Source organism: Pelodiscus sinensis, chromosome 4, assembly GCF_052426305.1.
Source record: "Pelodiscus sinensis isolate ZL-2025 chromosome 4, ASM5242630v1, whole genome shotgun sequence".
Lineage (NCBI taxonomy): Eukaryota > Metazoa > Chordata > Testudines > Trionychidae > Pelodiscus > Pelodiscus sinensis.
In genome coordinates this window covers 108,246,876-108,274,781 of record NC_143055.1, presented here as the reverse complement: position 1 = coordinate 108,274,781, position 27,906 = coordinate 108,246,876, and the positions used below count along the sequence as shown (strand labels likewise).

At 44.4% G+C, this 27,906-nt stretch overlaps 1 protein-coding gene across 1 annotated transcript; it reads left to right on the top strand.

Moving 5' to 3' along the window:
* The first annotated feature begins 2,129 nt into the window (after nucleotides 1–2,129).
* CYP2U1 (cytochrome P450 family 2 subfamily U member 1) lies at nucleotides 2,130–23,793 on the top strand. The gene is made up of 6 exons (XM_025182719.3): nucleotides 2,130–2,628; nucleotides 11,019–11,654; nucleotides 15,270–15,431; nucleotides 16,088–16,255; nucleotides 16,761–17,031; nucleotides 18,672–23,793. The coding sequence occupies exons 1-5, from the start codon at nucleotides 2,208–2,210 to the stop codon at nucleotides 16,937–16,939; spliced, it is 1,566 nt and encodes a 521-aa protein (XP_025038504.3). The 5' UTR covers nucleotides 2,130–2,207; the 3' UTR covers nucleotides 16,940–17,031; nucleotides 18,672–23,793.
* Nucleotides 23,794–27,906: the final 4,113 nt, after the last annotated feature.

Sequence of the window (27,906 nt, the reverse complement as noted above, 5' to 3'; positions counted from 1 at the left end):
GTAAATGCTTTCATAAACAGGGGTGGACTTGCCTTGGCACATGTTTAAGGTTGATGTGCTTAATTTACTCCTTTGAAGGGGATTAAAGGCGTCTTCTCTTCTGAATTAAGGCACAGGAGCATGAACTACTTTAAAGCACCTTAAATTATCCCTCCAGTGAATCAGTTTAATGTGTCTCTGAGCAGAGGTATAGAATCCTAGGGCTGGGAGAGACCTCAGGAGGTCATCGAATCCAGTCCCCTGCCCTAAGCAGGACTAACCCCAACTAAATCATTCCCAGCCAGGGCTTTGTCAAATGGGACTTAAAAACCTCTAGGGATGGAGATTCCACCACCATCTCCCTAGGTAACCCATTTCAGTGTTTCACCACCCTCCTAGTGAAATAGTTTTTCCTAATATCCAACCTAGACCTCCTCCACTGTAACTTGAGACCATTGCTCCTTGTTCTGCCATCGTCACTACTGAGAACAGCCTCTCTCCATCCGCTTTGGGACCTCCCTTCAGGAAGTTGAAGGCTGCTATCAACTCACCCCCCTCAAATCTTCTGCAAACTAAATAAGCCCAAATCCCTTAGCCTCTCCTCCTAAGTTAAATGCTCCAACTCCCTAATCATTTTGGTTGCCCTCCGCTGGACCCTCTCCAATGTGTCCACATCCTTTCTGTAGTGGGGGCTCCAGAACTAGATGCAATACTCCAGGGCTGTGTCTACACTGGGCCACTTATTCCGGAAAATCAGCCGCTTTTCCGGAATAAGCTGCGAGCTGTCTACACTGGCCCTTGAATTTCCGGAAAAGCAACGATGCTCTACTGTACAAAATCAGCCGCTATTCCGGAAAAACTATTCTGCTCCTGCTCGGGCATAAGTCCTTATTCCGGAACACTGTTCCGGAAAAGGGCCAGTGTAGACAGCCCAGTAGTCTTTTCCGGAAAAAAGCCCTGATCGCAAAAATGGCGATCGGGGCTCTTTTCCAGAAAAGCGCGTCTACATTGGCCACAGACGCTTTTCCGGAAAAAGGGCTTTTCCGGAAAAGCAGCCTGCCAATGTAGACGCTCCTTTTCCAGAAAAACTGAAAACGGAATAGTATTCCGTTTTAAGCATTTCCGGAAATTCATGCCAGTGTAGACACAGCCCAGATGTGGCCTCACCACTACAGAATAAAGGGCTGTGTCTACAGTGGGCCACTTATTCCGGAAAATCAGCCGCTTTTCCGGAATAAGCTGCGAGCTGTCTACATTGGCCCTTGAATTTCCGGAAAAGCAACGACGCTCTACTGTACAAAATCAGCCGCTATTCCGGAAAAGCTACGCTGCTCCCGCTTGGGCATAAGTCCTTATTCCGGAACACTGTTCCGGAAAAGGGCCAGTGTAGACAGCCCAGTAGTCTTTTCCGGAAAAAAGCCCCAATCGCGAAAATGACGATCGGGGCTCTTTTCCGGAAAAGCGCGTCTACATTGGCCACAGATGCTTTTCCGGAAAAAGGGCTTTTCCGGAAAAGCATCTGTGACCAATGTAGATGCTCTTTTCCGGAAATACTTATAACAAAAACTATTCTGTTTTAAGCATTTCCCGAAATTCATGCCAGTGTAGATGTAGCCAAGGGGAATAATCACTTCTGCTGGCAATGCGCCTCCTAATGCAATCTAATATGCCATTAGCCTTCTTGGCTACAAGGGCACACTGTTGACTCATATCCAGCTTCTCATCCACTGTAACCCCCAGGTCCTTTTCTGCAGAACTGCTACCTGGCCAGTCAGGCCCCAGCCTTATCCCGAGATGTATGTTGGTTTGTATGCTTAGCCTTGGCAGGTGCCACGGGAGTGGGTGGGGCCAAAGGGAAAGGAAGGGGGCGGCTATTTTCCTGCCCCGTTCCTAGCCAGCCCCCTTTCCCATTTGCAAACATCTGGGAGTCGCGGCATGGTTCAGGAAAGCGCCAAGTTCCTTCTCCCCCCGCGCGCTGGCTCTCCTGCCGGCGGGGGCTGGAGCGGAGCAGCGCTGGGAAGAGCGAAGCCCCGGGGTTCAGGCCATCACGCGGCTCGCTGGGGCGGGGGGGGAGGAGTCGGGGCTTCTCCCCGGGGTCTGGAGCGAGCGGTGACGCACGGAGCTCCGCCCCCAGGCGCTCGCAGCCAATGGCAGGAGGCGGGGCCGGGCGCTGGCTGCTGCTGGAGGCGCCCGGGCGATGTAGCGGCGCGCGGCGCTCCACGAGCGGCATGGCTGGGTCGGGGCTGCAGGGCTGGCCCGGGTGGGAGCCCGCTTGGGGCGCGCTGCTGGCGGCCGCCGGGCTCCTGCTGGGGCTTTGCTGGCTACTGGGCCGCCCGCCGCGGGGGCTCCCGCCCGGCCCCAGGCCTTGGCCGCTGGTGGGCAACTTCGGCTTCGCGCTGCTGCCCGGCCGGCTGCGGCAGAGGTGGCTGCAGGGCGGGCGGGGCGGAGAGTCCCGGCCGCTCTCCCCGCACCTGTTGCTGACCGGCCTGGCCCAGGTCTACGGCAGCGTCTTCTGCCTCTTCGTGGGCAGCCGCCCCATGATCGTGCTCAGCGACTTCGAGGCGGTGCGGCAGGCGCTAGTCGGCCAGGCCGAGGTGTTCAGCGACCGGCCCAGCGTGCCCATCGTGGCCATGCTCACCAAGAAAAAGGGTGAGCGCAGGGGCCGGGGGGAGCAGCCGAGCGACCCCTCCCTCCCCCGGCCTGACTGGGGCGCGGCCCTGGGGTCCCGGCAGGAGGGAAACGTGGCCAGGCGGCTTCCCTGCCAGCCGGGCTTGCGGGAGGGAGTGCCAGGAAAGGGGCAAACCTCACCTTTCCCAACAAGCCTCTAACCCTGGTGGTAGCCGGGTGTGATGTCTGGAGTTGACAAGGGCTGGGCTGCTTATAATCTCACCAACAAAGGCTCGACACACAGCAGTGCCGGGAAGAGCTGGGCCTTTGTTTCCTGAGCTCAGTCAATTGTCTTGGGTAAGATTATTACGGGTCATGTGGCAGCCAGAATCCGTATCCGCTGACTGTAGCAGCTGTTGTCAGTCCCCTCCTGCGCCCTCCCCCTCGTGTGCAGCTACGAACAAGCATGATACAAAGTATCTTTGGGTGTGGTGGGAGCGGATACCAAAGCATTGGCTCGCTTATTTTTCCTGAAAGGCTTAGGCTCTAGGTTCAGGGAGGAAGGATGGTGTGGTAGAGGCCTCATTTATGCTCAAAAAATTGAGTAAGCTGTGATCCTGAGTGATACTGTTAGCTGACCTAACCCTAAGTTAGTTGATGGAACAACTCTTTCAACCTAGCTATTGCCTCTTGAGGAGGTGGAGAAATACTATGCTGAGTGGAGAGCTCTGCTCATCACTGTACGGAACAGTCAACACTGAGCACTGTAGCATTGCTACTGTAGTGTTTCAAGGGTAGAGAAGCCCTAACTCACGGGATTCGGTCTTAGTACATCTGGGTTCAATTATCAGATCTACCCCAGACTTCCTGCAAAGCTTGGGAAGACTATCTCCCTCTTTATTCTCCATTTCTAAAATGAGGCAAACAGTATTTCTGTACATAATAAGGGAAGGTGTACAGTAAATTCTTTACCTTTTTGCAAGATGTATCACGACAGTGATGGGTGGGGACCTACTCAGATAAAAGGTGAATAAGAATTGGTTATGTAAATTTAGGTTGGTTAGGTTAGTTTAAATATTTTAATTGAATGTGAAAAATTCACATCCCAGGGCAGCATAGTTAAACTTAGTACCCATGTGAACAGCGCTAGGTTGACAGAAGAATTTTTCCATTGACCTATCTATTGCCTCTCAGGGAGATGAATTACCTACAGCTCCTGGAAGTTTTACAGTGCCAGAGCTGCAGCTGTACCTCTCTAACATTTAAACAGCATACAAACCCTTAGTAGGGATGAATGAGAAGAATTGGGATTATTTTGTAAACCTGACTAAATTGCTAAAGCCAACTGTGATGGGAACCTACATGCAGGATGCATCTCTGTACTGAAGTTGCAAGCAAAGCTGTTGCCAACTGTTATCTTGGCTATATCTGTCATATGGGGCATGTGATTGGCAATTTGCTTAGGCTTACACATTTTTCTGGTTAGGTGAAGTATGAGCACCCTGGCTTTATAGGACGGCTTTATCTACACTAGAAAGTTTAAAATGCAGCTGTGGCAGTGTAGCCAGAGAGCTCTTCCAGTGCTCTAGGGGTAAATCACTTACATGAGGGGAGTAGCTATCTGTGCTGTGAGCATAGCTCCCAGTGCTGTAGCCTGATTTACGCTGCACTGTAACTTGCTGTGCTCTGGAGGTTCAGGAGGGAGTGTTTTTTCATACCCCAGAGCCAGAAAGTTACTACGCAGTAAAGTGCCAATGTAGACTTAGTCAAAGGTGTAAAATCTCAATAAAGCCCTTTACCATAGCTGGTGATCAGCTTACACCCTAAAGCAGGAATTTCAAACTCCCCGCCCGTGGACAATTCTGAGCCAAAGCAATGGTGCTGGTTAGCCCAGGAGTCCTGGCAGGCTGGTGAAGTGGACTGTCTGTTGCTGTTCCTCAAGCCCTGCTCCTTCCCGCCATTGCTCTTTGTCCCCTCCCCCCCATGGCACCCCATCCCTTGAGGACATGGCTTTGGGTATTACTGGAGGGTCCTGGCACCATGCAGCAGTAGTGGCTGGGCTCTCCTGAGCTTCCTGTGACTGCAGGAGCTGCGGGGAAGGAAAGTGGCAAAAGAGCACCCACCAAGCACTATGAATGAGATTCGCGAGCCAGATTGTACAAGTGCTCTAGCCTGGGATGGCCTGGGAGTTTGAGAACCTTGCACTAAAGCATGAGAGATGAGAAGCTTGGTCATTTTATCTCTAGGTAAAGTAAAGGAGAGGTGTCTTGTTTATGTGCAGGAATTTAAAGAAGCAAGTGTCTGTCATTTGAGGACTTACTGGTGTAACAGCTTTATCAGAAGACATTTCAAGTAGTTCAGTGAGAAGCTTAGATAACTGAGTACTTCTCTAGGTCTGGCAGACAAAAGTAATACTGCTTATATGTGGGATCCTATGGAATCTCGTTGATACATGAATACATAGTGTTTGCTGGGGATATTTAAGTCCAGCTCTGCATTTATTGGTTGTTAGCTGGGATGCCTCAAAAGCCTAAGGGGGCATTTTCAATCAGCCACTGAAGGATTGATTGTGGCAACTGTCTTTAAAAATGGCATATATGTTATGTTTCTTTAGCAAATTAATGTTTCTTTACATAAAAAGTTGAGGGCCTTTCTTGAATCAAGTATAAACCTCTTACGGGTGGCATCTGTGTGTCTGTATATACGCATCCCTTTTCTGAAGGGAGGAGGGACACACAGGAGGTTTGCTAATGTATTCTGTACTTTTTGAAATAGAGCTTTGTTTGACAGTCCCCCTCACCCTCCGATTGATAAATAATTAGTCTAGTGTCCAAGTCTTGGTATATTTAGTTCTAGACCAGTGCCAGAATATCACTATAATGAGAGGCCAGTGACCTCTCATCTGTCTCACATTCATCATGCTGGTATCTGAGTGTTGTGTGACAGTTACATTAAATAAATGTAAGAGGTGTAGTAGCTGTGTTAGTTTGTAACTTTAAAAAAAGAGTAGTCATGTAGCACCTGAAGACTAACAAAAATATATTAAACAAGTGGTTTCCTGACGTTAGTCTCCTTCTACTAATAGGCATTTGAGTTTGTAGGCCTAATCCTAGGTTTCCTAAAAGTAAGGTGAGCCATAGAGGAGGAGGTTTGCATGGAGTTCCATGTCTGAGGGCTAGTTTCTGAAAGTTTCTTTTTCCTGCTCTTTTATGAATTTCAGCTATTAATGTTTTCATTGTTTCTAATGAGTGTAATTGATTGAGTGGCTCTTGCTCTTTGAAGTAGTCCAGGCCTGGCTCTGAGGGCTTTAAAAGTCAAGGCCAGGAGTTTGACTTTGATCTTTATCTTATAGGTAGCCAGTGAAAAAGTGCAGAGTCCCAAGGTGATGTGACTGTGTGGGAGAGAAAGTAGTTTGCTGAATTTTTAACCACCTGATGTTTTTATCAGGTTTTAAGCTTTGTGAACCTGGGCTTGAAAAATTCACCAAACTCCAGTTAGCCAGATGTGAAAAGCTGGGGCAGGGATGTTACCAATAAAGACAACTGGGAGCATTTCTCCTCCTCTTTGGACTTCCTGTTTGCTATGTTTACTTGGAAGTAGGGATGTAAAGGACTAATCGACTATCCGATAAGTAAATGCTTATTGGATAATCGACTAGTTGCTGCCCTCCTTGCTGTCTCTTATCAGATAAATGCAGCTGGGGGAGGGGGCAGTGCTGCATGGAGCCTGGGGCTCTTCCGCATTTGAAAGCAGAAGTGCCCGCATGGAGCCCTGACTCAGTGGGACTTCCCGCTGGCCCTGGGCTCCATGTGGCGTTCCAACTTTGAAATGCACAAGAGCCCCTGCTTATCGGGGCTTATCGACTAGTCGATGGAAATTCCATTGACTACTCGACTAGTAAATTAATCGCTACTTAATATCCCTACTTGGAAGGAAAGCTAATAGCAGTACCTCCCATGGAAAATATTAGCTGCAGTTAGTATGGAGAGTGTCTGTCACTCTCTATGCTAACAGCTGTTGGGGGTCCTCTCATGAATACCTTCAGTACTTGCCTCTGCTGCTATCTGCAGCTATGTTGAGCAGCAGCAACAGATTCCAAATTAAGTGATCTTTGACTATATCACTCACTGGAATCCACAAAGTTTTGAGTAGCAGCTATGAAACTGTCTGGTCCTGTTAGCCCTCATGTACGCTGTGCTAATAGAAGCTGGGAGTGGGTAACAGCGGATGGATTACCTGTTCAGTTCATTTCTGCTGGGGCACCTGGCACTGGCTACTGTCGGGAGTCAGGATACTAGTCTAGATGGATCTTCGATCTGACGCAGGATGGCCGTTCTTATGTTCTTAACATTTTTCTTCAGGCTTTCCACTAATGATGTTAAATTGCATTTAATCAGCTAAGTGCGTAGTCAATGGAATTTACATCGACTACTTGATTAGTTGATAAGGGGGGAAATTGCAGAGCTGCAGCAGGGTTAGCTCCCAGTCTGGGGAACTAATCCTGTTGTGGCTCTGCCTTTTAAGTGTATTAAGGCCTCTGACTTCCCTACCCCACTGCGGTGATGGTGTTGGGGGGGGGGGGAAACTAGCATTTAAGCAGGCTCCCACTAGTACCAGCTCCTGCTTCCCCCCTCACCCCCTCCCCAAACTGCCTCTAATAGGGCAGGGGGGTGGGGAGAAGTCACTAGTTGAGTAGTGACTCAACAAGTTGCTTACATACCTACTTGCCACCAGTAAACTGTCACAGCTCAGCTCCACCTGTGGCAACAAAGTTGGGGCGTGAATATAGACTGGCAGCATATGGCAACCTCTGTTTTAACTGCTACATCATCCAGAGCTGATCTGAGTAGTGTTGGACTGGATGGCAATAAAAGCACCAACAGCAAGTCCACCCTAGCCTTTCCACCATTGCTGTGGCCACTGCAGCTGCACAAGTGGCCGTGCAATGATGAGAAAGCGGAAGAGAAAAGCTAGTGCTGGTTTTGGTCAGCAGGGTGAGATGAGATTGGAGGTGTCTCCTCTGCGGTTTTTCTTAACTGAATAGGATAGCTGGTGTATTTTGGGAAAATATGGGTGGGTGATCCATAATAAATATTTCTATAGGGCACAGAGTAGGGATGTTAAATTTAGTTTGATCAACTAATAAACTGATTGATTTTTCCATTGATTAGTTGATAAGCAGAGAGCTGCAGTGAGGTTAGCTCTCCGTTCTGCCTTTTAAATGGATTAAGAGCCTTTCTGATGGAGGCATCTTACATCCCTAGCACAGAGTACGCTGAGGACATACACGGACGGGAACATCAACACCACCTGCAAAAGTGCATCTTGGGATATTTTTTCTAGTCTGATAAGAATGGGGACTTGCAGACCAGACATTATACTGCAAAATAAGCATGTGCTTCTGCATTATGATTAGGGATGTTAAATATCAATTAATTAACTAATTGAATAGTCAATGGGATTTCTGTCTACTATTTGATAAAGACTAGCACGCGTTCTGCCTTGGAAATGTACAAGAGCCCTAGGAACACCGCATGGAGCAGGGACTCCTATATGTTTCAAAGATGAAGCGCCGCACAGAACCTGGGGCCAGTGGGGGACTTCACACTTGCCCTGGGCTCTACGCGGTGTTTCAATCTTTGAAATGCTGGAGTCCTGCTGGGGCTCTTGTGTCCTCTTTGAAATGCACGTTGCCGCTGTGCCCCCACCCCGTCCTACAGAGCTGGAGGTGGGGGGAACTGGCTTTTAAGTCGGCTGTCCCTATCACCCTCTTCCCCCTCCCCTTTGCTGCCTCTTTGTGATAGAGGCAGCAAGGGGGGAGGAAGGGAAGCAGCTAGTTGACTAATGTGTTGACTATCCAATAAGCTTTTGCTTATTGGATAGTCGATTAGTCACTTACATACCTAATTATGATAACTGTTTGCTAGCCCAACTCCTCTTTAGGGTAGGGCAGAGTTGGCCAGTGCAGAAACCAGTGCACACGAACATTTTAGATACAATATTAACAAACATTTAAATTCCACAAGTGGAGAGGAGAGGAGTTGTACAGATAAGGTCTGAATTTCACTCTGTGGTTGCATTGAAAAGCTCTGTGCAGCAGCAAAGAAATTGAAATCTGCAGGCTCGGGAACATGTTACTGGCTTATGTGCGATTTGTATTTGGAAAGGTTTCTTAGCAGCACTCTGTTATGGGATAGGTTCCTGGAGTTCAAATGCATCACACTTTCAAAAATGAAATCTTAAATTTTACAGAAACTGATACTCTAGGTCCCCTTACTTAGAAGCCAAGCACTTGGTTCTAACTCTGGTAAATAGTAGATATTGGATCTTAATTGCCACGTTGGCTACTCTAAAGTGCTTGTGTCTGCTTTCCTTTCAATATTACTTGGAAGCCATTATCTTGAGAGAATGTGGAACTAAACATTGGTGCTTTATGGTCTCTGAAAGTTCTGCATTCCAAGCTTAATTTAATGTAGGCACCAGGGATACCAATGGGTAGTCTTAATGGGTAATGCTTACTGGGAAACAGTTAACATTAAGTTTAACTCATTAACTGATTAAAGGGGCAGATGGGAGCTCCTCCAGTGGCCTCCCACCCGCAATGCAGGAGGCTGGTTAACTGGTTAACATTTTAAATTGGGTTTTATGTTCCTCTTTAGACATTATCATAAACAGTTGTATTTGTTTATGAATAAAAAATGTTTGGTGTAAATTGCTTAGAAAGTAAACATGAAATATTCACTGTTTTTATAATGCAAATTCTCCATAGAAAAATACCAATTAAAAAAAAATAACAATTCTTCTGCATCTCTTTGTACTGCTATAATTGATCTTGGAGCAAATTAACCCTGAAACCATAAACAAGTTAATTAAAGTTCTGTAGTCCGGTGATGGACAACCTAGGCTAGTGAGTAGGCTGCATGAGTGGACCTTCTTCATCTCAGTGGGTTGCAAGATTGTTTTAATCTAGATGGTCTCCTGCAGTTTTCCTAACTACACTTGCGTACCTAGAATCTGCCGGCTGTGCCAATTAGGGATGTTAAAATGTGTGTGTTTGGATAAATGTGTAACTACTGAAAAATTACATGCTTACACACGGGGGCAGGCAGACCCCTTTTTTACCCCCACTGCCTCCCCCCGCTCACTAGTGCTGCTGCCTCCCCACTGTTAGGACATATATAGGCCTTTTCAGGCAGTCCTGAATATCTAAGAACAAAGAATCAATACCCAGTCTACATGTCTGAGGCCTTGTCCTTAAGCTAAGTCTTTTGGCACGTTCCAAACCAGTCCAAAGCATTCATATTGAAATAAGGCACATTCCAACAATTTGGGGCTGTTGTCTAAGGCCTACAGATAAAGGGAAGAGCCTAGAAACTTAGGTTGATAGCTTTCTGTCTGGCAAGGACCCACTCCCCCTCTCTCTATCAGGTTCTTTGATTGTTTCTGTCTCCTGTATAATTAATTTTGCTGGGTGTAAACCAATTAAGAGGGTAGGATATCAATGGTTAGATAATCATGTTATAATATGCTAGGATTGGTTAATTATATTTCAGTAGAATGACTGGTTAAAGTATACCTGAAAATATTGCTATATAAATTAGGAAGACACAGGAAATGAGTGGGGGGGTGGGGGAGACTGGGTTCATGCTGGAAGCTAATCCTAATAAACATTGAATTGTTTGCATCTCTGGACTTCAAGTATTGTTGTTTGTTCACGTGAGAAGGGCCAGGCAGGTTGGAGGGTGAAGGGATAAACCTTCTGACAGCTGCCCCCTCTCCCCCTCCGCTCTGCTGCCTCTGATACAGCTGCAGCAAGGGGGGAGGCTGTGTATAACTGTGCTCGTTAACCGATAAGCTCAGGCTCTTAGTTAAGTGTGTGCATGGGTACACGTTCACATTCCTAGTGCCAATTGAACCATAGCAATGCTTTGATTGGATTTAGAGGGAGCGCACAGCTCTCATGGTCAATGTTGTGTGCCGTCAGTAAGCACCTTACTTCACATGCCCTTGCTTTATATGCATGTCACTTTTGTAATATCAGTAGGAAAAAAACCTATAAAGATGGAAACCAGTGGAATCTGGCAGCCGTGTGCAAGGGCAATAGTAAACAAAATGTCTTGTGGTCCCCACATAGAACCCCAATGGGCTAGAAGTTGCCCACCACTGATCTAGTCTAAATGCTTATTGCAGTGATCAGTACAATTCCATTTGTGGATTTAAACCCAATGCCATGTAAGAATCTTTGGCGCTGGAACAATGTCATCTTTCTCGAGCTTCTAGGTCTGTGCTTTGATCACATGATTCTCCTTCCTTTTTAGAAAGTTCCTATTCTGGTTGTGAATCTGTGGTTTTTTTGGGTGGAAGGATTAAATGTATTACTGTGAGAATACAGCTGTTTAATTTGGGATTCACCTTTTCCCTCCCTCCCCCAGGTGTTGTTTTTGCACCATATGGCCCAGTATGGAGACAACAGAGGAAATTTTCTCACTCGACTCTTCGTCATTTTGGATTAGGAAAGCATAGTCTGGAACCCAAAATCATTGAAGAGCTGGAGTATGTGAAGGAGGAAATGTTAAAACATGGAAAGGATCCATTTAACCCCTTTCCTATCATCAGCAACTCGGTGTCCAATGTTATCTGTTCTATGGCCTTTGGCAGGCGCTTTGACTATGAAGACATTGAGTTTAAGATCATGCTAAGGCTAATGTCACGTGCGCTAGAGATAAGCGTAAGCAGTCATGTACTTCTGGTCAACATTTGTCCTTGGCTGTATTATCTTCCCTTTGGTCTTTTCAGGGAACTGAGACAAATTGAATTAGATGTCACAGTTTTTCTAAAGAAAATAATTGCTCAGCACAGGGACACCCTGGATAGAGAAAATCCTAGGGACTTCATTGATATGTATCTCCTCCAAGTGGAAGAAGAGAGAAAGAGCAGCAGTGAGAGCAGCTTTAACGAAGACTACTTGTTTTTTATCATTGGTGACCTCTTCGTTGCAGGCACTGACACCACTACCAACACACTGCTTTGGTGTCTGCTCTATATGTCTCTCCACCCAGATGTGCAAGGTAAATTAGAATTTGCTAACTGTTTATTCTGTACTGGACTGCAAGACTGGTTTGTTTTTTGTATGTGGTGCTGTATTTTATCAGGAAGGCAGATAGGCAAGTAACCACAAATTGTTTCCTACTTACATATTTAACTTCAGATCAGGGATGTTAAATATAGGTTAATTCAATATTCACATAACCTCATGCATTCTTATCGGTTAGTCAACTATTCTATAGTTCCCTGGGGCCGGCAGGCAGTGCACTCTGGTCTCACACCTGGGGAGCCCCCGGCCACTCCGTGCTACTGCCTCTTTATCAGACAGCAGCACTGAGTGCCATGCTGGAGCTGGTCCACGAGGGGAGCCAGTTTAAAACCCAGCTCCCCATGCAGATCGTCTGTCGGTCACCCTGTGCTGCCTCTGATAGAGGCAGCAGAACGGGGTGGCAGTAGCTCCTGTCTAGGGGGGGGATCTGAGTGCCTTGACCCAGCACAAATCAGATCTGAGCCAGGCTGCCTGCCCGCCTGGCTCCTAATACACTTCAAATGTAGAGCGACAATAGGGGTAGGTCTAGGACTAAGCCAGGCAGCTGGTCAGCTTGATCAAAAATGTACTGGAAGGGGGAGGGAAATGCATGTGGTCTATAGCATTAACCAATCAGCAAAAGCTTATAGGTTAATCAGCTACACTACTGCATCCCTATTTCAAATTATCATCAATGTAAAGGGCTAATACATAGTAGAACACCATGATATCCTAGTTTTTTATGTACGTGGATATATATATTAAATCAAATACAACTCCTCCCCCCTCACACACACACACACCAAAAAAAAAAAAAAACCTACAATCCTGGACTGTGGAAATGAGAAGTGTACTACTTTAAAATACCTCCAATGGCATTAACACTGCCCATGTAATCCCTGTCATCCTGTTCATTTGCCACCTCGGTAAGGCAAGCATTGCAGCCAGTTGTTATGTCAAACTTGAATATATTGAGGGTTTTGGCCAGGATTCCCCCTGTAGGTTTCAGAGTCTGAGCTCCAGCTCCAGCTGCAATATCTACTAGACAAAGAAGGCCTCAAGTACGAGGGACTGAGACATGGCTAAAATAAGTACTGCCTACAATACTACTGTCAGTGCCTTTTAATCTCTTGAAAAAGGTCAAGGTAACGATTTATTCTCCAAACTCAGTCATAACTCGTCCTTGGGCAAAGGTTGCGCAATTGGACAGCAGTCCAGTGTTTTGAAGATGAATGAGTCCACTCAGTGCTAATTTAAAGCACTGTGTTATTGCATGTGGTTAGGTTAGAGCAGCCAAATACCATTTCGCCCAGGGACAAACTCTTTTCTAGGGTGTCCATATTTCTTAAATTTAAAATCGGGATGGCCCAGGGTGGGTTAGCTCTGAAGGCAGTGCTGCCTGCCAACAACAAATTTCTCCATTGCTGCTGGCAGGCAGTGTTGCCTTCAGCTGACCCCCACGCAGCAGCTGTCACTTTCTACTCTGTCCTTCAGCCAGGACAAATGCCCAGTTTCCATAAACAAGTAGAGATGGCTGAAACACAGCTGAAAAAGGAGACTTTTGGCCTTATGGTGCATATAGTCATCCTCTGAGTCCTGGCTCTCAAGCACCTTCCATAGACAGGCATGGGAGTCTAAATTCTTAACTTTGCTAGATCCTAAAATTCATGTTCTTAGTAAGCCATAAATCCAGTGTCTGTCTTACCGCAATTTATAACCCATTAACCCCCTTGTTTGTTCTATGATTGCAGGGATATAAATGAGCCACTTCATCTTCAATTGTCCCTTTGAAATGTTTTAGTACTTATGCTAGACAATTTGTTCCACTTGATATTTAGTCGTGACGTTGTGCAGCCTGCTCTAAGTTTATGTAAGCTGCATTGCATTGACCAAGTTGTGCGTGTATCTACAGTTAAATTTGTCTTCCCGTCAATGTAAACATCCTAGTTTGGCAACACGGTAACACACCTTCCCTGAGCAGCATTGACTCATGGTCTATGTACTGAGGCCGACTAAGTGAAAGTATAGCCATTGCATTACCTATGGTGACTTTAACAGTCCTCCAACAGCTATCTCACAATGCCAAACACTGACCTCTCTGGTCACAATTCTGAACTCCTCTGTCAAGGGCTTGCAGGGACTGGAAATTAAAAACTCTCCTCTCCTCAAAACCCTAAAATATTTTTAAATGCATTTTCCTGATTGTCCAGCTTAGAAGTTGTTGAGCACACCTAGCAGTTCTCCATTGTTGGGAGAAACTGCCCAGCTGACCATGCCTGGAGTAATTAGGAGATACTGGATTTCTTGGGCTTGGGAGAAAACGCTGCACAGGCTAGGGATGTAAAAAATTAACTGTGTAACCGATAAAAATTCCATCAGACACGTGATTAACAGTGACTTCAGGCCAGTGCTCCCAACTCCCACCTGCCCCTCTGCACTGATACTTATGTATCAGAGGCAGCAGTGCGGGCGGGAAGGGGCAGACATGGGAGTCAGTGTTCTACGGGAGTTGGCTTTTAAATTGGCTTCCTGCGAGCACCAGTTCCTGGGGAGCCGCTGCCTCCCCATATATCAACATGTCATAGCTGAAAATTTCGTTGGATACATGTTCACACAAAAAAAATCTGCTTTTTAACATCCCTAATGCTGAATATTTGGACCTAAGCTAGTCATGTAGACCAGCCTCCATGTTCCTCACTCAAGCAGAAATGTTCTTAACAAACCCATAGATGGCAGCATGTATCGTTTTAGCCAGTGACGATTAGAGGAATCCGTTTCCCAGCCTTAGAGATAATACACTAAACTTTTTCTTGGGCTGACAGAGCAGGTAATTAACCCAAAATTGGTGTTGAGTAGGTGACAGTTCTAACACTGGAAAACTGGCAAGTAGAATAGCCACTAGGGTATGGGATTTCCAGTGGAGTTGTGGGTAAGTAATATTAGCTATTACTTTTGGGGGGGAGGGATAGCTCAGTGGTTTGAGCACTGGCCTGCTAAACCCAGGATTGTGAGTTCAGTTCTTGCAGAGGCCATTTAGGGATTTGAGGCAAAAATTTGTCAGGGATGGTACTTGGTCCTTCTGTGAAGGCAGGGGACTAGACACCTTCCAGTTCTAGGAGATAGGCAATCTCCATTAATTTAATTGTATTTATTAAAAAAAAAAAAAAAAAAGAAAGAAAAAACCCCTCTGGCCTGCCCTTCCTCTCTTTTTAGATTGAGTTCTTTGGGGCAGGAAAGCACCTAGTGGATGGCGCTGTAATGCAACTTAATGATGAACCTTCACCCTATATAGCATGGGATTGAAAGAAGGAGCTTGCACCTTTCTCCATTATTTTGGGCCTAATATACTTGATGGAGCAGGTTAGAGAATTGGTTTTCATTTATCCTTTAGTAGGGTGGGTGAGGTGAGGCAAGGAGGACAGAGAAAGTGGGTTAGAAAGGACCAGAGAGACCTGAACAGCCGTTAGAAAACTCCTATGCGTTTGGCTGCCTAGAAGTTAGTCTCTAGCCATCATGATCGATAATGTAAATGTAGATCAATCTGAAAGTACATCAGTGCCCTGGCTCCTAGTTTTCATCTTTCTCTTTACTCCTCCCTTCTTTTGCATAGAAAAGGTTCATGCAGAAATTGAAGTGACCATCGGGCATGACCGAGCTCCTTCTCTCGCTGACAAGGCTCGCATGCCATTCACGGAGGCAACCATCATGGAGGTACAAAGGATGACTGTGGTTGTTCCGCTTTCTGTTCCTCGAATGGCCTCAGAAACTGCTAGTAAGTGTTTGTAAGGGTTTTGTGTGTGTGTGCGGTGGGGGAGGGTATTACATTGTATGACTGAAATGTCTGATGGGACAGGTGGTAACTTTGTGGAGTTATTCCGTTACAGATGCAACTTCAGTGTATAAAATGTCATGTCTTTAGACAGAAAGGGTAGGAATGTTCATCTGCCCATCCAAAGTGGTTAACTTCAGATGCCCATGTGTTTCAAAATTAGAGTCCTATCTGCTTTTGAATTGTGTGAGCCTTTGTTGATAGATCCAGCCTTGGGGAACATTAAAGGAGAATCTCTGCTTTCATTTAAAAAAAAAAAAAAAGTCTGTAGACCTTTTCCTGGCAGAAAGAGCCTTGAAAGCATTAACATGATGTAAACCGATTGCTAAGCTAGAAAAGAATGTGCTGCTGGTTTCCATTTCTACAGAAAACAAAACCTCAATCCTCTCTCGCAGTCCTGTTGCTGATTCCTATTGCCAGGGTATGATCGTGGTAGAAAGGAATTAGAATGCAGGAATGAGATGCCATGGGCGTTCCTTGTTCATAGCTCAGGATTAAGGCGATAGCGTAATGACTGTAGTCTCTCGTCTGTTAGTTGTGACATCTCTTTTTTGCTCCTAACATCCATCAAAACTCTTGTCTCTGTTTTTGTTTTGAAGTTCTACAGGGATATACTATTCCTAAGGGCAGTGTGATTGTGCCCAACTTGTGGTCAGTGCATAGAGATCCCAATATATGGGAGAGACCAGATGACTTCCAGCCAACAAGATTTCTGGATGAAAATGGCCAGCTAATCAAACGAGAAACGTTCATTCCTTTTGGAATTGGTAAAATATCAAGATACAATTGAAATGGGCTTTTTTGTTTAAAAGTTTGGGGGGAGAGCTACAAGCCTTTGCCGTTTTCTTATTTCATCATAGAAAATATTCTTCATTGTTTAAAATAGAGTAAAAGTTAAACTTATGTGGTTCACACTGATTACTTAAGCTTTATGCGAATTTTTTAAAACTTTTTGGGAGTGACCTGCAAAACACTATAGTTTAATTCCTACCTGATTAAATAAGTGCAACTTCCTCTAAGTTCTATCCCCAAGATGGATCATATGATACTGTAAAAGTGGTTTTACTGTCCTAAAATGTGAGACTGAATTTGCTTCTAATGTCAAACAATAAAACCAAGTGAAGCCCAAACCAAGACACAGAATCCAAATCTTAAGTTCAGATCTGAGTCCCTCTCTGCTTGGAACAAGGTTGTATGAAAACGGTAGGGATGTTGTTGTTAATCCTTATACTATTGACTCATGCAGTATTTACTTTTCTAACCTTTCTTTAGGCAAACGTGTGTGCATGGGAGAGCAGCTGGCAAAAATGGAGTTGTTCTTGATGTTTGTGAATCTGATGCAAAATTTCACCTTTTTGTATCCTGAGAGTGCTACAAAACCAGCCATGGAAGGCAGATTTGGTCTTACTTTAGCTCCATTTCCTTTCAATATAATTGCTTTGAAGAGATGAAGATACTTTTTAATTTTTTTTTTATTTTTAAAGGACTCGGTGAAGAGATACTGCACTTAGAAAATTCAGCTTTATAGTCTTATCATTCTAAGGTATGAAAACCTATTAAATAAAAATGATTGGTGGACATTCCGTGAAACTGAGCTAGTAACTCAAGGTTAGCTGCTGAGTTTTACAAGTGACTTGATGAGAACATGGCAGCTAATTCAATACTCTTTGCCTTTTGGGTTGTTTTTTTTTTTTAAGATACAATTTCCCAATCTGTAATGTTAACTTTGGGATAGAGGACCAAAATAGCACATGACACTTTACCAAATATCAAGTGTTATTTTGATCAATATGTTTTCAAAGCGTTTTGTGTGTACATTTGCCAAACAAACTGAAGGATGTGATCAACTAATACTAAAGGACGCATTAAATGACTGAAGGGATTTGTATCTTTGTAGAAAGAAACATAGTGATTAAATGCTACGTTACTGAATAGTATTAGAAATTACTAGAACAGTAATACTCAGATAAGTCCCACAAATGGCTCCATATCCGAGGTGCAGCCGTGTTAGTCTGTATCTCCAAACACAAAGAGGATGTCAGCTGACGGTCAGGGCAGTGTGTGCGTGTGTGTTACACCCAAGTCTTCAACTGCTGAGACACAAAGTCTCGTTGCAGTGGGCAGCCTAGGAGGCTGGAGGGCGCCCCGAAAAATAGTTTAACGTCTGTGACTTTACTGCTAGGACTGTGGTCCCATCGCAGAGGGCAGCCAACAGGCTCTCAGATGCCCCGAGTTTATAGGAAGAGCTTATTACACCTTAGATTTCAGCTGCTAGAATTCGTAATTCCTTCGCAGCGGGCAGCTTTGGGGAAAGACTGAAAGGTGCTCCAGTGGATTGTGCCACCTGGGTGTGACACAAATCCAAACGCCCAAGCTTTCCCTATATCTGTCCCTAATGACTGGCTGAAGTTCTTTTAAATTGTGCTTGGTTCTATTACAGCAACTGAAGGAGTCAGGTTAAAACTTAAACAGTTACAGGTTTATTGAGGAAGCTTATAAATCATATGGTTGCAATGGCTATTGCTCTATTTCTTAACTACTAGCAAAATATAGATCTTAAAAAATGGTTACAAAGAAGATAAAGATAGAAAAATGGAAATAATGGTACCAAGTAACAGCTTACTCTTTCTATGTGTACACTTAAGACAGAGGACCACATCCAGGTACAATTTTTACCCCCTTCTGTGCCTCTCGACTCCAGCACGTCAGGCCAGGGCCGGTCCCTCAATTCCTAGGAAAGACGAAAATACGAGGTGGGCGTCCCCATAGAACCTCGGGAGGTCAAACACCTAACCCGACCAGCAGGTAGAGGGTAGAATGACACTCAAAGTGAGTGTGTTGCTGGACCTATTTTTATACCCATAGGGTCACGTATTTCTCTTTCTTATCTGTCATGCCAAATGGGGCTGGTCTGTCTTTTGTGAGACCAGTTCTTACAAGGGAGTTGTGAACTTAATTTACACTTGTAAGAGAGAGAACTAAATTGGAATTACTGGGGATTCTTTTCTCAGTGGGAAATTCCTCTCCCAGGGACTGTGTGTGTGTTCGAATCAACATAGGTGCCAGCCGGGCACTCTCGCATATCCTGATCTCGCATCAAAGCAGATCAAAGCTTAATGGCTATGCTGATTGCCTTAATCGCTCTCTCTCCACATATCTGTTTTTTTTTTTTTTTTTTTTCAGCTTCTCGGGATCAGATGAGCCAGCATAGACTATGCTGATTTTATTGCTCCTTCTCTGCCCTGTATGCTTCAGAGAGGCAAATAAGATGGATGATATGGGGGGTTAGTCTGTCTGGCTACAGAGGAGTCCTGCGGCACCTTAAAGAATAACAGAATTATTTGGACATAAGCTTTTGTGGCAAAGACGCACTTCATCATATGCATCTTTAATGTATGTCCTGTGGCTATTTGCAGCACATATTACTAAAACACTGTGATTTAATTATAGTATAAATATCCTGTCTGGTTAATGTTATTAACCAGTTGTAGTTGATCAGATAACATGACCTAGTAAGTCATTTTGCTGTGAGAATTGTGTACAATAAATGTCACCTGTCATGCTGTTTAAATATGAATATATAGTAAGGATGTTAAAATGCGATTGACTAGTCGATAGGTACTTGCTGTGGCTCTTGTACATTTCAAAGGAGGAATGCGGAACTCCACATACAGCCCCCGGGGCCAGCAGGCGGTCCCACTGACTCTGGGCTGCATGCAAGTGCCTGCTTTGAAATGCACAAGAGTCCGTAGCAGGGGCTTTTGTGCATTTCAAAGCTATGGAGCCTGGGATCAATGGGTGACTGTCCCCTGCTGATCCCAGGTTCCATGCTATGCCGCTAGGAGCCCGGGATCAGCTGGGGACTCCCCAGCTGATCCCGGGTTCTGGGGAAATGCTGTGAGGAGCCAGAGGTCAGCTGGGAGTCTCCAGCTGAACCCAGGCTCCACGGCAGCTGCCCCTTTGAAATGCACGGACGTGATGGTTTTAAAGGGGCAGCCACCACAGAGTTAATCCACTGACCCCAGGTATTGGAGACTCCCAAGTTGATCCTGGGTTCTGGAGAAATGCTGCGGTAATCCCGGAATCAGCTGGGAAGTCACCAGGGCTCCAGGGCTGCCCCTTTGAATTGTGCAGCGGCAGCGTTTTAAAGGGGCAGGCCGCCGCACAGCTGATCTGCGTATCAGCTGTGCAGTGGCTGCCTTGGAGTTTCAAAGTAGCAGCACCGCATCTCAGAGGCAGCAAGGGGGAGAGGTATGGTAACCAAATAGCCCCAAATATCCGGGACAGTCCCAGATTTCAGCTTCCTGTAGGGGTGTCCCGAAAACCCTTAAAGTCCCGGAAACAGCAGCGCAGGTAACAGTGTGCTGCTGTTTTCGCTCTCCTCTTCCGCTTCTCTCTTCTGGGGGAAAATTCAGGTGTGCAGGCACTGCCTACAGCTTTTCCTGCTGCTCTGGAACCTAGCCAATAAGAGCAGCGGGAGGCGGTGCCTGATTCCTAGCCTTCTCTTCCTTCGCTGGCAGGTAGTTCTTTTTGGGAACTATGCTGGGTGAAGCAGCAGCTGCAGTGGATAAGTGGGGCCCCCTCCACCTCCACTACAAACCCTGCTGCCCTTTAAACCAAATAAGAGCCATGTGGTTCTCCTTAGATTTAAAGGCCAGAGAACTTGCACGGGTTGGGGTAGGGGGGCAGCCCCACTGGGAATCATTGGATGAGTCCAGCCAAGCTACACCTGTGCTGTACTCTGCCTTTTAAACCTAGTTAGAACTGAAGGTTTAAAAGGCAGAGTGCAGAACAGCTGTAATTCAGTTGGGAATTGTCCAATGATTCCCAGTGCAGCTGCACCTCTGCCTTTTAAACTTAGCAAGAGCCACATGGCTCTCATTAGATTTCAAGGGCAGAGAACTTGTGTGGGTCGGGGGCCAGCTGATCTCAAAATCATCTGGCCCCGGTTTGTGAAGATTGTTAGCTCTGCCCTTTATATCTAAGGAGAACCACATGGCTCTTGCTAAGTTTAAAAGGCAGAGCTGCAGGTGCAAGGGGAATCATTCATTGAGTCCCAGCTGACTTACAGGTGTTCTGCGCTCTGCCTTTTAAATATAGTCAGACCTGAAGGGTCTTGCTAGTTTTAAAAGGCAGAGTGCAGAACAGCTGTAGGTCAGCTGGGAATCAGTGAGCAGGGTGGGTGTTTCCTGAGCATTTGGAACTCCTGCACAATCCTGGGACTCCTACATATCATCATCGCCACCACCCCTAAAGCAGCAGGGGAAAGAAGTCCCTGGTAGCTCCACAGACTTGGCATTTCAGGAAGCGGGCTGGCTGTTTGGGAGAGAAGGAAGCAGTGCAGTTGCAGGATCCCCTGGCCCCAGGGGTCCCTGTTTCTTCCCCCTAGCCAGACTCCTCTTCCCCCTGGCCAAACCCTCCCACTAGTACCCTGACATCTGCCCCAGGACCATGTCCCCTGCCCCCACCAGCACAGTTGGGGCCACATTAGTGAGGCTGGAGGAGGTGTGGGGGTTGGAGGGGTTGTCTCTTTGCATCTCACTTGTGTGGCTCCAACTGACTTTTCTGTGAGTCAGTGACTCCCTGACTCAAAACAGGTTCCTCGTCCCTCTCATAAATAAAGACAATGCGGAAACCTTTTTTGTTCGACATAATATTTTATTTAAAAATGAAGCCTGGCCAACAAGCCCCAACTGGGGCCAAGTCCCCATCTAGCCACAGCATCATAAATCATAACACTCCTGCACCCTACCCCAGATGCCCAAACCTGAGTCTATCATACACTGGAACCCCCTGTCCTGAGCCTTTCTCATCCCCAAACTCCTGCACCCCCACATCCTCAGTCTTCTGCCATTACGCTCCTGCACCATCCACTCGCTGCAAAGCTGTGTCCTGAGCCCATCATACTCCCAACCTCCCTGCCCATAGTCCCTCACATATCCAACCCAAACTCCTGCACCCTCATATCCACAAGCCTGTGGCTTGCTCAGCACCTCACCCTCCAGCTGACCCCAACACTGTAAGCCTGGAGCTTCCTCCCTGAGCCAGCATCCCCTTCTCCACCTCTTCCTGCATCCAAATTCCCTCCCAGACCCTGCACCTCTCACCCCTTCCCACACCCAAATCCCTCATTCTCACCCCAGAGCCCACACCTCCTGTCTGCACAGGATAAAATTAAAAAACAACAAATAGTCTGGTAGCACTTTAAAGACTAACAAAATATGTAGCTGGTTATCTGAAGAAGTGGGCTGTGCCCATGAAAGCTTACGATACTATCTACATGTTTTGTTAATCTTTAAAGTGCTACCGGACTATTTGTTGTTTAAGGTTATCCTGTACAGACTAACTTTGAAGTTTTGAAAATTGACAGTGCAAATGTAAATAATGTAACTTATCTATTTTTTTCTTGTATTTTATTATATTTGTATTGTATTTTTAAATATTTGTATTCATATTAGTTCTTTTCAATGAAGGTGATTCATTACATGTATAATTAAATCATTCATTTTTTTTACACTTTAAGACTTCTCATATGAACAAATTCACAGATCAGAAACTATCCTTTGTCAGATGAGGTGTCCCCATGGTCAAATCCACTCTTTGCAGTCCTATGGTGCACAAAACCACTGGTAGCAGATGGTAGGGTTGCCAGATGGTATCAACAAAAATACCAGACACACTTGACATATCACAATCTACATTACATCTTATTTAGAAAATACTGGACATTTATATTTTCTCAATTTGTTTCCTGAACAGAAAGCTCAAATACTGGAGTGTCTGGTTCAAAACTGGACAGCTGGCAACCCTAGACGATGATGGGAGGAGTTCTTAGAGGGGTCACATTACACCCTTTACTTTCAGTCATATGCCCAGGGGTGGGATTTCCGGTGGCAGGTAGGTGTGGCTAAAGGGAGCAGGGGCGTGGCTAATGTGTTCCTATTTTTAGTTCAGAAAACATGGTCACCGTAGGGAGAGGGGATGTCGACTAGTCAAAAGACTATCAATAAGCAAATGCTGATCGGATAGTCGACTTGTCTTTAACAATCCTAATATATAGTGCTATAAAACTATCATAAATGAAACAATGAATTCACGCTACTATGGCTCTTTTGGGTAATGTTAAATCAATAATTTGGCTCCTGAAGCACAAAGGCTTGAGTATCACTGGTCTACAGGACACTTTCTGTAACCTGGAAGGCTATTTTTTTTAATGTAAGTGTTTTGTAATTACAGATGGGTCTAAACCAAAATGTCTCACTGGAAAAATTCAGGTTCTAGCTCAGCAGTTCTCAGACTGTGGGTTGGGACCCAAAGTGGGTTGGGACCTCCTTTTAATGGGGTTACCACAGCTTAGACTTGCTGGGGTCCAAAGCTGAAGCTAGAGCCCCACCGCCTGGGACCAAAGCCTATGGACTTCCACCCTAGACAACAGTGCTCTCGTTATAGGCTCCCTGCCCAGGGCTGAAGATTTTGGGCTTTGGCCCTCTGTCCAGACCACTGGGGCTTTGGCTTTGACCCCTATGCAGGGCAGCAGAGCTTGGATTGGCTCAGGTTTGGTCCTTGTTCTTGGAGTTGTGTAGTAATTTTTGTTGTCAGAAGGGAGTTGTGGTGCAATGAAGTTTGAGAACTCCTGCCGTAGCTCATGCTATCTACTGGCAATGTTGACATATCCATAGAAGCAAGCTTCCGACTGAGTTGACAGGCTTGAGCTCATGTTATCGTGGTAGAAAGAGGTGTGTAGACAAAGCTTTTAAGTTGTGGCTTGCCATATCTCCCCCTCTAGATTTCAGAGCCTGAGCTGAGTATCTACGCAACTATTTTTAGCATAATAATGTGGTCATAGTCTGTTGACCTGAGTTTGGAGACTTGCTGCTATAGATGCTTGCTACAATAATAGGCCAAATTAAAACCCCAGGTTCAACAATCATCAAACTCTGAAAATGAAAATACTCAGGAGTCATCTCAGAGTCTGAAATGAGGACAAACCTTGTAATGAGGAATAATCAAGGCCTGCTTCATGTGACTAATTGTATGCTTATTTTGGGGGCACCCAACAGCTAACCTTGAAGTAGTTAGTGTTCTCAGAAAATTCAAAAGTTATCAAGAAATATGCTCATGTCTAATCTTTATAAAACATCTTTTTTTCCCAATGGAATATTTTGAAAGTGTTTGCTACCTGCCTGATGCTAAGGTCACATGACTGGAATGTGAAACTCAATGGCCAGAAAAATGGAGTTGAGTAAACTATTGTCTAAGCTGAGTGAAATGCAAAAAGCAAATAAATGGTGAAAAGTACATTAAATTCTGAAAATTGAAATAATGTAATGCTTTTTATAGCATTCTTAAATTTGAGATTTGTTTTGCTAGTGTCCGTCTTTTTAAAGCTTCCAACCAGCTTCTCGAGGTTAAAATGAAGCATTTTCATTTCCATTGCTGGTTAATACAGTGCCTTTGTATTGTTGAATGATGGCTCAGGTTTGTAAAGTAGCTTGGCATGTTTCTGAGAGAGAGCCTGCAGCATATGAGAACCAAAACTTGACACTTTGCTTTGTAGGTTATAGGTAAAACTGGAAAACTTCTATATAATATGACTATAGAAGAAGAAATGAATTAACTGTAATTTAATGAGCTGTAATCGTGTCTTTTCATACAAGCATCCTAAAAAACATTATAGGATAGAAAAGAACTGAGGTGGGAGAACTAATAACTACAGTAATTATTAGTATATTTAACTTAGTCAAAAATTGACTGCTTTAAAGTAGTAAATATTGCTTTAATCTCTTGCAAGACAAAAAACATCATGTGGTATTCCAGTGTATGCTGTTTATTAACACAACAGATATTGTCAAAAGGCTACCAGTCCTGAATTCGTGAATCTCGCAGTATGACTTTAGCAATGTGAAATTTTGGTCAGCATCAAACTGTTGGAACAGCTTTTTCCAGAAGGTCTATCACATGCTCAGCATGACTAGCTTTCAAAAATTCTTCAGAAGAATGACATTTTTCTTGTAGCGCAGCAACATCATCACTCTTGTTGCAGATTATGAGCAAATTGTAAGAGCTAAAATTAATGGCTATGATCCTACTGCTACCATGAACACCACAAAGTATTGCCTTGTCACATCAGTTCTGGAGGAGCCCAAGACGGAGGAAATTGCTATTGCTGTGGTAAGAATCAGACAACTGATCATAATTAATGTCTGAAGACTTCCAAATTTTGAATAGCTGAAGCTCATATTATCATTCCTCTGCATACTTCACAAAGAGTCTTGAAAATTTTCTGGCATGCAGTACTGGCACATTATTTCTCAAAGAATATGAGAAGAGTGGTGATTGAGACATGGAAAAAGCAGGAATAGAGTCTCTGAATTCTGCATGCCTAAAGAGATTGAATGAGACAGTGGTAGATTTTAACTTCACTCATGTCAGTTTCAAAGCCTGAGTGTTCTTCCATAAGCTTGGAGATGCTGACTTGGAGAAAAGGCATCAACTGAAAATGACAGCCAATTCTGTTGCCATGCACCTTCTCCGTAACTCAAAGATCAAAACTAGTAAGTTCAGTAGACAAAGTTGAAGAAAGAGCTCTTCTCAAATTTCTGACAAAACTCTGCCATTTCACTGCTATCCTCTCCATATACTGCAGAAATTTTTTTAAAAAACCCTCATAGTTTCCGAAACCTGCTGTCAAGGATGGCATTTATTCTAATTTTGGTATGAATTTGGGCTGAAAGGGACAACAAGTGTGGCTGGCAAACCTGTTCACTGCCATATGCATTACACTGGGAAGATTCCAAAAAGTTGGCATGAAGCAATGGTTACTGGCCTCCTCAAACATGAGAAACCACCAGACGCTGCTGCCAGTTATCGCACAATATTGCTCCTTTCCATAACTTGCAAGAGAGGGTTTTGCTGGTCCATTGCACCTTTGGCTGTCCTGCCAAAAGAACAGGCCAGTTTCAGACTTGGACAAAGTTGCTGTGACCAGGCTCTTGCCATTAATACTTACTTTGAGGCTGGTTTCCAGAAGAATCTAAAACCCAGAAAAGCACTGGTAGACTTATCCATTGCCTATGATATGGTAGAGAGAGATGGGCTAGAGGTCATCAAATACCATAGCTCTAGGCAACACCCTTCCACAGTGTTGAGCAACTAAATATTGCATCCTGTTTGAAAGCAGAGGTCAGCAAAGCTTGCATGCTCAGCTGTGGTTTTTCTTAAGGTTCCCTGCTGGCTTTCACTGTTCAGCATTTATGTTAGTGACTTACATTACACAGTTTTGCATATGTTTATTTATGCTGATGACATTGCTTTTATGGTTCATGGCAAAAGATCTCACTATCATCAGCAACATCATCTTCAGTCTCAAGATAATGGCAAAATATTTTCAAGATTGGAAAATACTACTCCAGTGCCGCCTCTACAGATCTCGGTAACTACCTTTCTTCTAAACATCAAAGCTGCCAAGGAATTATTTAGTGTCCCCTTCAGCGATTAACAGGTCTGAAATGAGCCTTATTCAAAGTATTTGGGTACAACTTTGGACAGAATCTTCACTTTTAAAGGTCATCTGAAGAAGACGTGCACAAATAACTTGGCCAAGAACATGCAGACATAACAGGGAGTGCCAATATATTCATCATACAGCACATCTAGCCTATGTTCTTGATTGTTAAACTTCTCCAATTTAGCACCCTTGGGATCTGACTGGTGCCGAATCAGAGAATTTGCTGAACCATGGAAGGTCAATATTGCCTAGCAGCATTACCAACTTCCACTGCTTACGGGTTCTTAGAAGACATTTAGGGGTAAATTCGAGCTAAATAACAGCACAGAACACTGAGCGCCAGGACTGATGATTGTAAACAAATTTTATGGTACTGAGAAATGGGGGGGGAAACAACCACAACTAGGCACACTCATGATAAGTGGGCATCTGGCTAACTAAAATTGTGCTGGACCATAGATGTTGCTGGACCAGAGAGGTTCAACCTGTATTGTGCATTGGTCTGGACAGGCATCTTAATGCTACAATGAAAATTATAACAAACATGAAAATCAACTACTTTTCAATGGTTGTCTGCTTTGGCACAGACACTCCAACCCAAGATCCAAACTGAGAGAGAGAGATGCACCTACAGTTTGAAGTAGAGGTGACCCATGTACTTGCCAGTTAATGAGGACCTCTAAAACCTTCCAAAAACCTACCTGAAATCTCATTCCTTTTTTGGGACTGGAATTAGCCTTAATTTATCCTCACTTAAAACTGAGGCCCCTAGGAAAAAAATGTGTATTAATGTTTCAAACACCTGATTGCTGACACCAGAGAAGAATTTAAGGCTTCAATCTACCCCAGAAACAATGGACCACATTTAACTTTTTTGAAATCATCACATGGCAGATGCTGCTAATTCTTTCATCTCTGAAAGATGAGTGACAATGCACAGTGTGTCTATGGAACCCAGTTGTAAACTGGACCAGCCTGTAAAATCAGTGCCCACTTCAGTCATTGGCCAATGTTATCTTAGGCTTGTACCAAGACATTTGTGAGACTATCCAATGGCTCACCAATCTGGACTTGGCTATATGAATATTTCTGATCACCTCCCTTCCAGACACAAGAAATCTCCTTAGAGCAGGTTGAAGTGCAAAGGTTCTTGCACACCTGATATTTGCTGAAAATCCTTATTTTAGAAACCTTCAGTTGCAAAGCAACAATAAAATGTTGATGATTTTTATCTGACTTCTGTTAAATGCCTATCCAAACACCATGATAATGCTGGCTATGCAACTGATAGATACAAAGAGCATAGACTTATCCACTTAAGTAGAAGTACTTAATTTTTTTGCAGATTTCCAAACAAACTACACAAAGTATATGAGTAGATACCTGCATATTGATTATATGGATTTGCACATAAATTGTCATGTGCTTTTGACAAAACCAGTGTTCTGCAGAGAAATCTGGTATGTAAAATACCCTATTACCTCTGAAAAACTGTTATTTTACAAGTGTCTCAAGAATTGTAGTTTCTGATTGTACATGGAATCTGATACTGCATAATCGGGGTAACCATTATCACATCTGCCAGAACATGAATTGCTGCTCCAACTGACACAAAGGTAAATAAAATTAAAGCTTCTACTAGTTCTTGAGAGAGACTAGAAACTGCATGACCTAGAGGATGGAGGGAAATTACTCTTGTTTGTGTAATTTATACCCTTCTGCTGAAGAGCAAAGGTAAATTGGTAACAAAAGTTAGCTGGGAGGAGAACTGGATTGTGCAATATTGACCTAAATTGTTTTTGCAAGAGAGAAATCTTGAATGTACCTTCTGTATAAATTGACTATTGCTGAATGCAAAGAATGGTGCCTACATTTATGCAACTTGAGATTTTCACTGTAATATTTAGATGA